At 37.0% G+C, this 15,769-nt stretch overlaps 1 protein-coding gene across 2 annotated transcripts in view; it reads right to left on the minus strand.

The window, feature by feature from the left end:
* TC2N (tandem C2 domains, nuclear) overlaps positions 1 to 15,769 on the minus strand; it is a 50,652-nt gene that overhangs the window by 20,395 nt on the left and 14,488 nt on the right. For both annotated transcript variants that reach the window (XM_025392885.1, XM_025392883.1), the window contains exons 2-4: positions 13,032 to 13,153; positions 11,496 to 11,729; positions 975 to 1,142 (exon numbers count right to left, since the gene is read on the minus strand). In XM_025392885.1, coding sequence (XP_025248670.1) covers positions 975 to 1,142; positions 11,496 to 11,729; positions 13,032 to 13,153 — 524 coding nt within the window. The remainder of the gene's footprint in view (positions 1 to 974; positions 1,143 to 11,495; positions 11,730 to 13,031; positions 13,154 to 15,769) is intronic.

Here is a 15,769-nt window from a genome sequence, read left to right on the forward strand (position 1 = left end):
ATTTAGTACAAATATCTATGTACAAATAGCTGTTATAGAGTTTATGAATATACAGATGACAAGTGAAATGCACACAAAATAATCTGGGCTGGTGCAGCGGTTCATGCCTGTAATCCCAGCAATTTGGGAGGCCAAGGCAGGAGGATTGCTTCAGCCCAGGAGTTCAAGCCCAACCTCAGCTACATGGCAAAACCTCGTCTCTACAAAAAATACAAAAAAAATTAATCAGGTGTTGTGGCACGTGCCTGTAGTCCCAGCTTCTGGGGTGGGGGGCAGGGGTGATGAGGAGCTGAGGTGTGAGAATCACTTGAGCCTGGGAGGTTGATGCTGCAGTGAGCTGAGATTGCACCACTGTGTTCCAGCCTGGGCAACAAAGTGAGACTCTGTCTCAAAACAACAACAACAACAAAAAGACAAAATAATCTGAAAACTAAACTTCTTGCTTTTTCGTGTTTTCTTCCCTTGTACCTGGTATGCAGCTAACTCCCTTCTCTTTTGTTGTATGTATTTATCATGAACAACCTAATGTTTTAAAGTATATATACATTGCAGAATGATTAAGTCTAGCTAATTTACAAATGTATTACCTCACAGTTATCACTTTTGAGTGATAACAAAAAGTGTTTTGAGAAAACCTAATATCCACTCTCTTAGCACTTTTCAAGAATATATCATAATTAACTATAGTCTCCATGTTGTACAAAAGAGCTCTTGAACCAAAGCTTCTTTCAAAAAAAGGAAAATTAAATGGAATGTAGAACTACCAACAGATGTAACTCATTAACCTTTCAATTTTCATATTAGATATAATACTACAGAGATGTCATAATGTTTATCACATTTATGAAGCTTGCTTTTTTCTTATTTTTAAATTGCTTTTAATAGTAAGAACCATTTATTCCCAGATCTTAGATTTGATTTCTAAATTTCTTAAAGAGAAACACAAAGAGGAAAAGCAGAAAAAATTTTCATACCTGATCCATACAGTCTCGTCACTTCTGAACGGGGAGGAAAGCGTCGACTCAAATCAGGTGAAATGTGCTGATACATATAGAATGGGTTATACACATCATAGCTGGGTCCGTGCTGGGATGAACTGGAAAGTTCTACCTTTCGATCTCCAAAAGATGCTCTGGCAGATGCTGAAAGCAAATGTTTCTAAAAGTTTATAACATCCTTTTCTTGGAGTTATTAGCCAACAGCTGGTACACCCAGGGCAAAAGAAAAAATATTTTGTCTCAAGTAATACTAAATCACATGCCTTTGATAGCTAAAAATATCAGCACATATTTAGGAAGTTCTGTGTGAAGTATTATGCCAAGGATCAGCCATGAAGCCTGCACTTAAGACAGTTTGGTATATTTCTGGCATTTTTCTTTGCCCCATAGACAATTCTGTATTTTGTGATCTGAGTTTCCTCTTATTTTTCTACTTGCATATAGAACATGTTTTAAATTACAATATCGGGTGGGGAGGCGGGATATATCCTTTTCAAGAAGACGTAGAACATTTATTAAAATTGACCACATGCTGAGATACACTAAGAAACTCTCAAATTTGGAAGGATTGAAATCATACAAAGTACATTTTCTTACTACAATGCAATTAAGTTGGAAATCAAATAGCAAAAATAAAAATTAAAAATATTTATATGGAAACACTAAAGACCAAGAATAACCAAAAACTAAATCTTTAAGAAGAAAAACAAGACTGAAAGATTTGCTCTACTGGGAATTAGGAATATAATATTGGTAAGTGATAGAAAAAGAGATCAATGGCAAAGAAGAGAAGGCCCAGAAACAGATACCCATTTCATGAACACTTAATTTATCATTAAGGTGGCACAGCACAAGAAAGAATGATCTTTTCACTAAAAGGTGATAAGACAACTGGATATCAATAGGGAAAAAATAAGCCTGCATTCAACTAAACATATTCACAAAAAATTAGTTCCACGGGGACTGTAGATCTAAATTAAATGTTACAGGCAAACCAATAAAGCTTCTATATGCAGGTTAACGTATAAGAAAGTTATCATGACCTTAGGACAGGGAAATACTTCTTAAATGGAACATAAAGAGCATCAATCATATACATAATTTCATTTATTTATTTATTGAAGTTGATTCTCACTCTGTTGCCCAGGCTGGAATACAGTGGCACAATCTTGGCTCACTGTAACCTCTACCTTCTGGGTTAAAGCTATTCTCCTGCCTCAGCCTCCCAAGTAGCTGGGATTACAGGCACCCACCACCATGCTGCCTAATTTTTTGTATTTTTAGTAGAGATGGGGTTTCACCATGTTGGCCAGGCTGGTCTTGAACTCCCAGGTTCAAGTCATCCACTGCCTCAGCCTCCCAAAGTGCTGGGATTACAGGCATGAACCACCACACCCAGCCTAATCATAGACATACTTTAATAAACTGAACTGCATTAAAATTTAAAATTCCCATTTGTCAAAGACTATTTAAGGTAACCCACAGAGTGCAAGACGATATATGCAACAAGCATAACTGGCAAAGGGCTCATATCCATCCAAGTACTAACCAGGCCCGACCCTGCTTAGCTTCGGAGATCAGATGAGATCAGGAGCATTCAGGGTGGTATGGCCATAAAGGGCTCATATCCAGAATACATGAGGAACGCCTACAAATCAATTTAAGAAAAAGAGAGAAGAGACTATATATAAATTGGCTTAAGACATTAATAGGCACTTCAGAAGACAGACTATCAATCTCATTAGTCATGAGGAAAAAATAAGCTGAAAACCCAAAGAAATACCACTACACACTCACCAGAATGGTTAAAAGTAAAAAGACTGACAATAGCACGTGTTGACAAGAAAGTAGAGGAATGTAAACAATCATACTCTGCTAGTGGAAATGTAAATTGATATAATCACTATGGAAAAAGAGTTTGACAATTTCTTCTAAAGCTGAAGATATTGATAGTCTATGACCCAACAAGCCATTCTGAACATATACACAACTGAAATGCTTGTACATGTGCACCAAGAGATAGGTATAAGAATGTTCATAAGTATTGGCCGGGCGCGGTGGCTCAAGCCTGTAATCCCAGCACTTTGGGAGGCCGAGACGGGCGGATCACGAGGTCAGGAGATCGAGACCATCCTGGCGAACATGGTGAAACCCCGTCTCTACTAAAAAAAAAAAAAAAAAAAATACAAAAAACTAGCCGGGCAAGGTGGCGGGTGCCTGTAGTCCCAGCTACTCGGGAGGCTGAGGCAGGAGAATGGCGTGAACCCGGGAGGCAGAGCTTGCAGTGAGCTGAGATCTGGCCACTGCACTCCAGCTCGGGAGAGAGAGCAAGACTCCGTCTCAAAAAAAAGAAAAAAAAAAAAAAAAGAATGTTCATAAGTATTATTACCCATAATAGCCAAAAAATTGGAAAACTCAAAATCCCATCAACAGTAAAATGGATATAGTATATACTTACTACATAAAAATACCTTATAGTATGCTACACAGAAACACTACTGTACACTATGCCATTTAGAATACAGAACAAATTATAATATACACTTACTGTACAGATATAAAAACAAACTAAAACTACTGACAATTACTTGAATGAATCTCAAAAACATAATGTTGAATGAGAAAACCATAAACAAAAGAATACAGACTGAATAAATTGTTTATTTTATATAAAGTTCAGAAAACAGAAAAAATTAAACTACAATATTCAGGGATATGAGCTTAGGTGGTAAGAAGAAAGGCAAGAGAGTCACGATTGTAACAGTTGTGACACTGAACACTCTAGGGTGACTGAAAGGCAAAAAAAATGGAGAGAAGCTTTGGGGTTACTAGTGCTACTCTATTTCTTTACCTAGGTTGTACCTATATGGGTCTTCTGCTTTGTAATAAATCACTGAGCTATACATTTCTGTTTTGTGCATTTTTCTATGTGTATAGTATTTCATAATTTTAAAAGGATAAAATATAAGTCAAATTCCTTTCAAGGTTAATAATCATGTTGGGAATAATACGTAGACATAAAGGTAATATCTTCAAAGGTTAAAATTACAGTAATTCTCCATATAACAACACTGTGATCAACTATGGACCACATATACGACAGTGGTTCCATAAGATTATAATGAAGTTGAAAAGTTCCTATGGTCTAGTGACATGGCAATGATTGTCATCAAGATGTGTAGGCCTAGGCTAATGTGGATGTTTGTGTCTATGTTTTTAACAAAAACGTTTAAGAAGTAAAAAAAAAGTTTTTAATAGAAAAATGCTTATAGAGTAAGGATATAAATATTTTTGTATAGCTGCACACTGTGTTTGTATTTAAGCCAAGTGTTATTACAAAAAAGTCAAAAGTTTCAAAATATTTAAAAGTTTAGGCTGGGCACAGTGGCTCACGCCTATAATCCCAGCACTTTAGGAGGCCGAGGTAGGCAGATCATGAGGTTAAGAGATCGAGACCATCCTGGCCAACATGGTGAAATCCCGTCTCCAGTAAAAATACAAATTAGCTGTGCATGGTGGCCCATGCCTGTAATCCCAGCTACTTGGGAGGCTGAGGCAGGAGAATCGCTTGAACCTGGGAGGCAGAGGTTGCAGTGAGCCAGGATCATGCCACTGCACTCCAGCCTGGTGACAGAGTGAGACTCTGTCTCAAAACAAAACAAAACAAAAAAAGTTTATAAAGTAAAAAAGTTACAGTAAGCTAAGGGTGATTTATTATTGAAGAAATAAAAACATATTTAATAAACTTAGTATATCCTAAGCATACAGCATTTATAAAATCCACAGTAGTATACAGTAATGTTCTAGTCTTCACATTCACTCACTACTCACACACTGACTCACCCAAAATGACTTACAGCCCTGCAAGCTCCATTCATGGTAAATGCCCTATAAGGTGTGATATGGCTTGGCTGTGTCCCCATCCAAATCTTATCTTTAATTGAGCTCCTATAATTCTCATATGTTGTGGGAGAGACCTGGTGGGAGATAACTGAATCATGGGGACAGTTCCCCCCATACTGTACTTGTGGTAGTGAATAAGTCTCAAGAGATCTGACAGTTTTATTTTTTTAAGGGGTTTCCCCCTTTGCTTGGCTCTCATTCTCTCTTGCCTGCTACCATGTAAGATGTGTCTTTCTCCTTCCACCATGATTGTGAGGCCTCCTCAGCCACGTGGAACTGTGAGTTCATTAAACCTTTTTTTCTTTATAAATTACCTAATCTTGGGTATGTCTTTATCAGCAGCATGAAAATGGACTAATATAGTAAATTGGTACCAGGAGTGGGGTGCTGCTGTAAAGATACCCAAAAATGTGGAAGCAACTTTGGAACTGAGTAACAGGCAGAGGTTGGAACAGTTTGGAGGGCTCAGAAGAAGACAGGAAGATGTGGGAAAGTTAGGAACTGCATAGAGACTTGTTGAATGGCTTTGACCAAAATGCTGATAATGACATAGACAATGAAATTCAGGCCAAGGTGGTCTCAGATGGAGATGAGGAACTTGTTGGGAACTGGAGAAAAAGTGGCTCTTGCTATGTTTCAGCAAAGACACTGGTGGCATTTTGCCCCTGCTGTAGAGATTTGCGAAACTTTGAACTTGAGGGAGATGATTTAGGGTATCTGGTGGAAGAAACTTCTAAGCAGCACAGCATTCAAGAGGTGACTTGGCTTCTGTTAAAAGCATTCAGTTTTAAAAGAGAGCATAAAAGTTCGAAAAATGTGCAGACTGTCAACGCAATAGAAAAAAACACATTTTTCTGAGGAGAAATTCAAGCCACCTGCAGAAATTTGCATAGGTGACAATGAGCCAAATGTTAATCATCAAGACAATGGGGAAAATGTCTTTAGGCTATGTCAGAGACCTTTGCAGCAACCCCTCCCATCACAGACCCAGAGGCCCAGGAGGAAAAAGTGGTTTCATAGGCCAGGGCCAGGGCCCCCCTGCTGTGTGCAGCCTAGGGACTTGGTGCCTTGCATCCCAGTTGCTCTAGCAATGGCTAAAGGAGCTGAGGTACAGCTCGGGCCATGGCTTCAGAGGGTGGAAGCCCCAAGCCTTGGCAGCTTCCATGTGGTTGAGCCTGCAGGTGCATAGAAGTCAAGAATTAAGGTTTGGGAACCTCCACCTAGAGGATGTAAGGAAATGCCTGGATGCCAGGCAGACGTTTGCTGCAGGGGTAGGGCCCTCATGGAGAACCTCTGCTAGGGCAGTATGGAAAGGAAATGTGGAGTTGAAGCCCCCACATAGAGTCCCCACTGGGGCACTGCCTAGTAGAGCTGTAAGAAGTGGACCACCGTCCTTCAGACCCCAGAATGGTAGATCCACCAACGGCTTGCATTGTGCACCTGGAAAAGCCACAGACATTCAATGGCAGCCCGTGAAAGCAGTTGGGAGGGAGGCTGCACCTTGCCAAGCCACAGGGGTGTAGTTGCCCAAGACTATGGGAACCCACCTCTTGCATTAGCATGACCGGGATGTGAGACATGGAGTCAAAAGTGATCATTCTGGAGCTTTAAGATTTGACTGCCCTGCTGGATTGTGGACTTAACATGGGGCCCTTAGCCCTTCATTTCAGCCAATTTCTCCCATTTGGAAGGGGTGTATTTATCCAGTGTCTATACTACTATTGTATCTGGGAAGTAATTAACTTTTGATTTTGCAGGCTCATAAGCGGAAGGGACTTGCTTTGTCTCAGATGAGACTTCGAACTGTGGACTTTTGAGTTAATGCTGAAATGAGTTAAGACTTTGGAGGATTGTTGGGAAGGCATAATTGTTTTGAAATGTGAGGACATGAGACTTGGGAGGGGCCAGGGGCCGAGTGATATGGTTTGGCTGTGTCCCCATCCAAATCTCATCTTGAATAGTAGCTCCCCTAATTCCCACATGTTGTGGGAGACACCTGGTAGGAGACAATTGAATCATAGGGGTGGTTTCTCCCATACTGTTCTCGTGGTAGTGAATAAGTCTCAGATCTGATGGTTTTATAAGGGGTTTCCCCTTTCGCTTGGCTCTCATTCTCTCTTACCTGCTGCCATGTAAGACATGCCTTTCACCTTCTGCCATGATTGTCAGGCCTTCCCAGCCACATGGAACTGTGAGTCCATTAAACCTCTTTTTCATCATAAATTACCCAGTCTCAGGTATGTTACTCATCAGCAGCGTGAAAACAGACTAATACAAGGTGTATCATCTTTTATCTTTTATACCATATTTTTACTGTACTGAATACTGTATTCAGTATAGTATACAGCATAGTAACATACTGTATAGGTTTGTAGCCTAGGAGAAATAAGGTATCCATATAGCCTAAGTGTTTAGTAGGCTACACCATCTAGGTTTGTGTAAGTGCCTCTACATTGTCCATGCAATTATAAGATAGCTTAACAACATTTCTCAGAACATATCCCCATTGTTAAATGATTCATGACTGTGCTTGCAACACAATTTTAATCATTATTGATAGCAGTCTGCCCTATTCACTCAAAATCTTCTCTTTTCTCAACCCATCATTCACATATGCATACACACATAAACATATTTAACTTCTATAATTAGGTACCACCTTACTTTCTTGACTCTAATAAAAGTAATTTTCTCTCTAATATATAAAAATCAGATGGTTTTACCACTTCTTCAGTGGACCTATAATTTAGGGGTTAACCAATTTCTTCCTCATTCAACTCAAAAAGCAATGTTTTCTAGTGAGCACAATGTCAAGAACATAAGAAAAACCATCACATACTGCCAGGTGGATATTTCTTATCTTTTTTCTGATTATGAAAATAATAGAGTAAAAACTCAAAATTATTTAATAATAGAAAATTCATTAAACAAATTATCGTATATCCATATGAAGAAATACTATGTATTCATCAAAAAGCCACAAATATGAAACGTTCACAATATATTATGTGGATAAAACAACTTATAAGACTGTGTGGTTTAATCCCAATGTTGTTAACAAGTATGAAAAAAAGAGAAAGATCAATTGATTACGTATTCTGTAAGCCAGAACTTTTTAAAATTATTTTTGAGAAACACTACTGATATGCGCAAAGTAAGATGATAGGCCAGGCACTGGGTTCATCTTTTCTCTTCTTTAAAAAATTAAAACTGGTCCAGGCATGGTGGCTCACGTCTGTAATCCCAGCAATTTGAGAGGCCAAGGTGGGTGGAATGCTTGAGAATACGAGTTCGAGACCAGCCTGCTCAACATGATGAAACCTCATCTCTATAAATACAAAAATTAGCTGGGTGTGGTGGCATGCACCTGTAGTCCTAGTTATTCAGGAGGCTGAGGCATGAGAATTGTTTGAACACAGGAGGTGGAGGTTGCAGTAAGCCAAGACCACGCCACTGCACTCCAGCCTGCAACACAGTGAGACTCTGTCTCAAAAAAAACAAATTTTAATTTAAAGTCTAATTTAAATTAAAAAATCACTCCAACCAGACCCAACTCTCTTGTAGGTAACAATAAACTCTAGATCGAAACTAAAACAAAGCAAGAAAATAAAAACCCTGAAAGCAATGAAGAGTAAAGAAAATAATACAAATCTGGACAGGAGATGACTCTGGGGAAAAAGGTAATGGCACAAAGTAGAGTTCAAGGAAATCGGAGCTGCAGGAAAGTAAGATGGGAATCCTGGAAAGGAGAGATTCCAAAATTCTGTAAATAAAGCCTTTTCAAATATCTGTCTCATCTCTGAACTACCACCCAAGAGCTGCCACCCAAGACAAGATTTGTAGTTTAAGTCCAATCAGTTTACTTGTCTGGTAGAAGGGAGGAAGAAAGAAAGGAAGGAAGGGAAGGAAGGTGTGTTAGTCTGTTTGTGTCACTATAAAGGAATATCTGAGGCTGGGTAATTTATAAAGAAAAGAGGTTTCCTTTGCTCGCTGCTTTGCAGGGTTTACAGGAAGCATGGTGCAAGCATCTGCTTCTAATCAGGGCCTCAGAAAGCTTACAATCATGGCAGAAGGCAAAAAGAGAATAGGCACATCACATGGCAACAGCAGGAGCAAGAGATGGGCAGTGGAGGTGCCAGGCTCTTTTAAACAACCAGATCTCACATGAACTCAGAGCTAGAACTCACTTACCACCAAGGGGATGGTGCTACACCATTCATGAGGGATCTGCCCCCATGATCCAAACACCTCCCACCAGGCACCATCTCCAACACTGGGAATCACATGAATTTGGTGGGGCCAAACATCCAAACCATATCAGGAGGGAAAGGAGAAAGGGAAGGAGGAAGGGAGGGATGAAAGAAGAGAAGAAGAGAAGAAGGGAGAAAGGGAGGAAAGAAGGAACCTTTTCAGAGGAATATAACTGAATCTAGAGTCTCCACCACGTAACATTCAATATTTTTGATATTGATATCAAGAATACAACCCCAAATTAGTCCATATACAAAGAAACAGGAAAATGTGATCTATTTTCAAGAAAAAGGGCAATCCACAGAATCCAAACCTAGATGACCAAGATGCTGAAATTAGCAGATAAAGATTTTAAAGCTTAAAAACATAAAAGAAAATAGGTTTGCAATAATGTAAAAATAAGAAATTGCAGTAGAGGAAAACTATAACAAAGAACCAAATGTAAACTCTAGAACTAAAAATTGCAATGTCTAAAATAAAAAATTCATGAATAGGCTTAACAGCAGACTAAAGATAACAGAAGAGACAGTGAACTTGAAAAAAAGATCAGTATTATTGAATCTAAAGAACAGAGAAAAAAAGATACTTGGAAAAAAAAAAGTCTCAGAGACACATAGAACAATATCAAAAGGTTCAACATAGGTATAATTGGAATCCCAGAAGAAGAAAAGAGAGAAGACAAGACAAAAAATATTTGGACAAATATTGTAGATCTTGATAGAGATTTGGATTACACTGACAGATACTTTCGTCAATATTCAACAAATATACACTTAAAATTCAACAAATACACACAAAATTCTACAGACATTCACTTGGGCAGCTTGTTGTGTGTAAAATTTATGCCAAAAGAAGAAAACTGTAAAGAGATCGTTGGACCCAGTAAATGATATATATGTTTAAGCGCTTGCAAGGAAATATATTGGTGTCTTCAATTCACTCTGAAATTCATTCCTCTCCAAAAAGTGGATTACTAATGGATAGAAGAATGGATAGGTAGACAGATATTTGATAAAGCAAGTATAGTAAGTAACGTTAATGGCAGAATTTATGTGGTGGACATACAGGTATTCACTATTAAGTTTTTTTTTTTTAATTTTCCTATATGTTTGAAATTTTTCTAATAAAATTTTGAGTGTAAAAAAGCCATTGTGACTTACGGTATTTCAATGGACTAACACAAATTGTTTTTAAAAAAACAAGACAAGAGCTACATGTTGTTTCATCTTCTCTCTAATAATTTGGCTTCTACATCAGCCACATTCAGCCAATGGATCTATCTTATTCAAGTAACTATTTAGACTGGGAAGTAAAGACTGGTGAAGAAAGAAGGGAAGGAAAAGTGACTATTAACCAAATATTAGAAAATTAAATAAATAAGAAACATGTTTTCTATGTTTACTAACCAATACAAAATAACTCCTTTACTTTTTCATTCTAGACATGTGACGGATAACTGAGGTATTCTAATTACAGTCATCCCTCAGTATATGTGGGGGATTGGTTCCAGCCCTCCATGTATACCAAAATCCATGGATGCTCAAGTCCCTTATATAAATGGTGTAGTATTTGCACACAACCTATGCACATCCTCCCATATGTTTTAAATCATCTCTTAATTACTTATAATACCTAATGTAAAGGCTGTTGAGATAGTTGTCATACTGTATTATTCAGGGAAAAAAATGACAAGAAAAAAGTCTGCACATTTTCAGTACAGACATAATCATTCTTTTTTTTTCTGAATATTTTTGGTCTGCAGTTGGTTAAATCCACAGATGTGGACCCCACAGATATGGAGGGCCAATTATATACTATTTCTTGAAAAAAGGCCAAATCTACATACAAATTATTGTATTATGATCAGATTTCAAAAAGGGACCTTAAAACTACTGCACATTAAGTTCTTCTACAGAAAGAGTAAAATATAAAAAGTAAAATAAAAAAATTTTATATGAATTTTGTATTAAAAATATAAAAGCGGCCGGGCACGGTGGCTCAAGCCTGTAATCCCAGCACTTTGGGAGGCCGAGACGGGCGGATCACGAGGTCAGGTGATCGAGACCATCCTGGCTAACACGGTGAAACCCCGTCTCTACTAAAAAGTACAAAAAACTATCCGGGCGAGGTGGCGGGCGCCTGTAGTCCCAGCTACTGGGGAGGCTGAGGCAGGAGAATGGCGTAAAACCCGGGAGGCGGAGCTTGCAGTGAGCTGAGATCCGGCCACTGCACTCCAGCCTGGGCGACAGAGCGAGACTCCACCTCAAAAAAATATATAAAAGCAAAATAACAGCACTTATATGTTACATATAGATTTTTAAATCCTGCTATTTTATTGTTTACCTTCAAGTTCTTCCATATGTGAAGGAGTTTCTTGTGTCCTGGGTTGAATATAAGATAACTTAAACTTGGGCACCACAAATGGTACTTCTTTGCCATCAGATGGTAATTTGGAAAGCAAATAATCCTCAGTACAGCCAACCTGAGGCTTTACAGAAACAGAAGTCAATGGAGGTACAGAGATAGCAGCATTTTGACTATGTGGGACTGTTGCTTTAAAATCTCTTTCCACAGAAACTGCACATAAAAGAAAAAAGAAAAGAAAAAAGTCACAAATATGAATATAGGTTACATATAATAATCTAAACCTAGCATACTTCAATATTTATTTAACCATTTTAGAAAAAATTCCTGACATATAAACTACTCTTGGTTCTTACCAAACACTTATGGAATCTACATTAATTTTGTCCAGACAGTATTTGAGCAATTAATACACTATTGTTAAAGTGCATTAACTTATCATAATGGTAAAAGCTGCTTTCAAGTCTTATTCCCACAAGAATTCATAGACGGAAAACAATTTTATTTTGTAGTCAGCAGTGCTTTCGAGTAAAAATCTAGTCATTTAAAACTACTGCCAACAAAAGCAATTCTTGTCAGTACTACCGGTTAACATCAGTCTTAATTACATAGAGCAACACTACAAGGAAGCTAAAGGTTCCCAAGCCTATAAAAATCACAACCAAATCACAAAATAAAATGCACTCTGACCCTAGATATACTTCATAATAGCAGCTACCCCAGTCATAGCTTCTATGACCCATTTTATTCATTCTTTAGAATCATATGTGATTCCTAAGCTACATGATTTAAGATGGGAGGTAAGTTATTCTATATATATATAGATATATATATATATATAATGCTATCTGTAGACTGAAAGTACAAGTATTATTCTGTAGAAATTTATGAAATGTTTTAATGTAAAAAAGAAGCCTTCATACTCAAATATACTATGAAGCTCTGCTACAGATTAGGAAATAAAAGTGCCAGAGAAGAGTTAAGGAAGCCATGCAATAGAAAAAGAACTCTCCAGGGGTCCTTAATAAATTTGAGTCTTCATAGTTATGGGTCTCTTCCCCATTGGTCATTCATTCATTCAAGACACTTTTAATGTTATATAAATACTGAAGATTGTCTCTATTTAAATCAAAACATTGGTCAGAATATGTTGTCTCCCAAACACACTTCTCTTCCCTCCCTGCCTTTGCCTGTACTATTTCATCCACCTGTAATGCCCATGTCCAATTTTCAGCTTCTCTTCCTTCTTCCCAACCAGCTTCCTAAATTCCTATTCAGATTTCCATGGCAAATGCAATCTTCTTTATGGTAATATCTTACATATGCCCTGGGTTGAATTAATCTCTCTCTCCCCTATGCTCCAGACTACTTGAAGTTATGGAATATTTACTTAGTGTGCCTTATGTTTCTGCCTCCCCCAAGAAGTTGGAAAACATGCCTAATTCTTTGTATTACAAAATGCCACAAATGAAGGAGGTGCTACATAAATGTTACTGAAGTCAAAACAAAACTCACAGTTGTGTTTTTCTGTTTCACCATAGAAACATCCTCCACAGCAACTCTTTATAAATTCTGTTGCCATTACTTCAATTTCCAATATCCAGCAAAAGATACAAACTTCCAATCTTAATATTAATCTGTTGGTAGAATAGAAAACAAGTTAACCTGCTTGTCATGCTTAATACCATTAGATATTACTAAATAAACCACATTATCCGTCTTTTTAAGACATAATGAGGATTCTGAAACAAAAATACTTAAGAGGAAGACAGATTTTTCTAACCATATGAAATCTTGTATAACTTATTTATAAGTTATTAAAATTATATGTTTAAAAATTACTAAATGAACAATCTCAATATTAAAATCTGAAAAAAAGAAAAATTCCATTCTCAATTTTCTTTCATGAAAAATAAGATGGAAGATTGAGTGGAGAGACAGAGTAACAAGGGGGGGGTGTGTTTATGAGAGAGAGAGAGGGAGAGAGAGAGATAGAGAAGGGACAGTGTGGAAAAAGAACAGCAACATGGAAGAAACACAGAAAAACAAAGAAAAAAAGAGAGAAATAAGAAAAAAGAAAGCGGTAAACTCGGACATTTGCTGATAAAACAGCAAGAACCTAAGACAAGAGCACACAGAATTAGGAAGAAATGTTTGGGAAGGGAGATGAAAAGGGAAAAATCAAAAAAAAAAAAAAAAAGTCAGGGGCAAACCTAGAAATAGAGAGTGGAGACTAGACAGCAGGAGAGAGTGAACTGAGGCAGAGAGAGAGAGATAAGAAATAAAGAGGGCAAGAGTAGAATGAAGCGGAGAGAGAGGGAAGGAGAAATGCAGATGAGAGCAAGATGAGAGGTACAAAAGGGCAGGGAAATCAAAGAAGAAAAAGAAGGATGGAGAAAGAGGTAAGAAAAGGAGAGGGGAAAAACACAAAATGTAAAAGAAAAGAGATGAAAAAATGTTCAAAGAAACAGTGAAAGTTATAAACTGAAAAAAGGATGAAAGATGAGAAAAGGGGAAAAAGATTGAGATAGAGAAGCAGAGTAAATTTAGGAGCACTGGTCAAAGAACACAAAATTAGTTTTGATAGGAGAAATAGGTTGAATAGCTCTATTGTACTCCATGTGAATACAGCTAATGAAGATTTGTGGTACTCCTGAGAGATGCTAAGGCTGGATGTTTAATGTTCTCTCCACAAAAATAACTACGCCAGGTAATGCAGATGTTAGCTAGATTTAATCATTTCACAATGGATAGGCACTTCAAAACATCACATTGTATACAATAAATACATACAATTTGGTCAATTTGAAAAGTAAAGAAAAAGTATATTTAAAAAATGTAAAGAGAGCGTGGTAAAGGAGATAGGGTTAGAGAGGTAGGAGAATACAGGGATAAATAAAAACAGACTAGGAGAAATGGAGACGAAATTAAAAAGCTGATAGGGAAAGAAACTAAGTATCTTAAAGGAAAGTTTATTCATTATTATATTCTAATAAATACACATACAGTATAACTAAAACAATTTTTCTCTTTCACCTAATCTATCTAAATCTATGTCCAAGCAAAAGTTAAAAGAAAACATGGCACTGCATAAAAAGTGTGAGAAAACATTCACTTCCTCCAGATCAATTATTCTGGTAATTCAAAGGCCCTATAACGGGCACCAATAAACAAATAAACTGCATACTTCATGAATTATTTTAATCTTTAGAGTTACACTAATAGAAAAGTATACCTTAAGCACTACATCACATACATACAAAAAGACACTACAAATAAGACATAGTGCAAATAAAGGAAGTCTATTTTATATTTACCAGGAAATTAAATGTGTAAGAACTTCATGTCCAATTTCCTATTGTCCTTGGTCTCAGTGCCTTTGTTCTATTTGCACTCTCTTCATTTATGCCTACTTAAAAAAACTCCATACGTTTTTCACAGGAGGTTTTAAACATATGCGAAGTATAACAAAACCTTAATCACTCAGATTAAAATAATTATCAACTCATGGCAAATCTTATTTCATCTCTGCCTCCCCATTTACCCTGTCCTTTGGATTATTTTGAAATAAATTCTAATCATATAATTTCATCCATAAATACATAAATAATGATCTCTAAAAGATGTGGCAAAGGACTTAGGAGTTAACTTCAAGGGGCTCTCACTGGCTGAAGGTGAATCATTTCAAGTATTAATACAAACAGTAACTGTAATGAATGGTAACATATCAAATATTTCTAAAACATTGCTCTTTTTAAACATAACCATAATAGTATTATCGTGTGTAAAATAATGCCATCAACTACTTGTTCACTGTTCAAATTTCCCCTATGGTCTCAATTTGTATAGCTGTTCTGTTGAAATTAAGATCAAATTTTAAATTGTTTCATCTTTTGTTATTAGAAATAGTGCCACAGTAGCTTTGTGCAAACATATTTCTCAGATATTTCTCAGTATACATCTGTAAGATGGATTCCTAGAGATAAGACTATGGAGTCAAAAGGTGTATATATGTAATTTTGTTTGTACTGCCAAAATTCTCTCTGAAGCGCCAAGCCCAGGGGGAGAAATAACAGTAAATAATTACAAGGTTTTTATAGTATATGTGATGTGGTATCATATCATTTGAGGACTGACTGTAGAAAGTTAAAGATATGTACTATAAACCCTAACGCAACCACTAAAATAAGAAAACAGAGTTACAGCTTATAAGCCAACAAAGGAGATAAAATGGAATAATCTAAAAATACTCA

This window comes from Theropithecus gelada, chromosome 7b, assembly GCF_003255815.1.
Source record: "Theropithecus gelada isolate Dixy chromosome 7b, Tgel_1.0, whole genome shotgun sequence".
NCBI classification, from domain to species: Eukaryota; Metazoa; Chordata; class Mammalia; order Primates; family Cercopithecidae; genus Theropithecus; species Theropithecus gelada.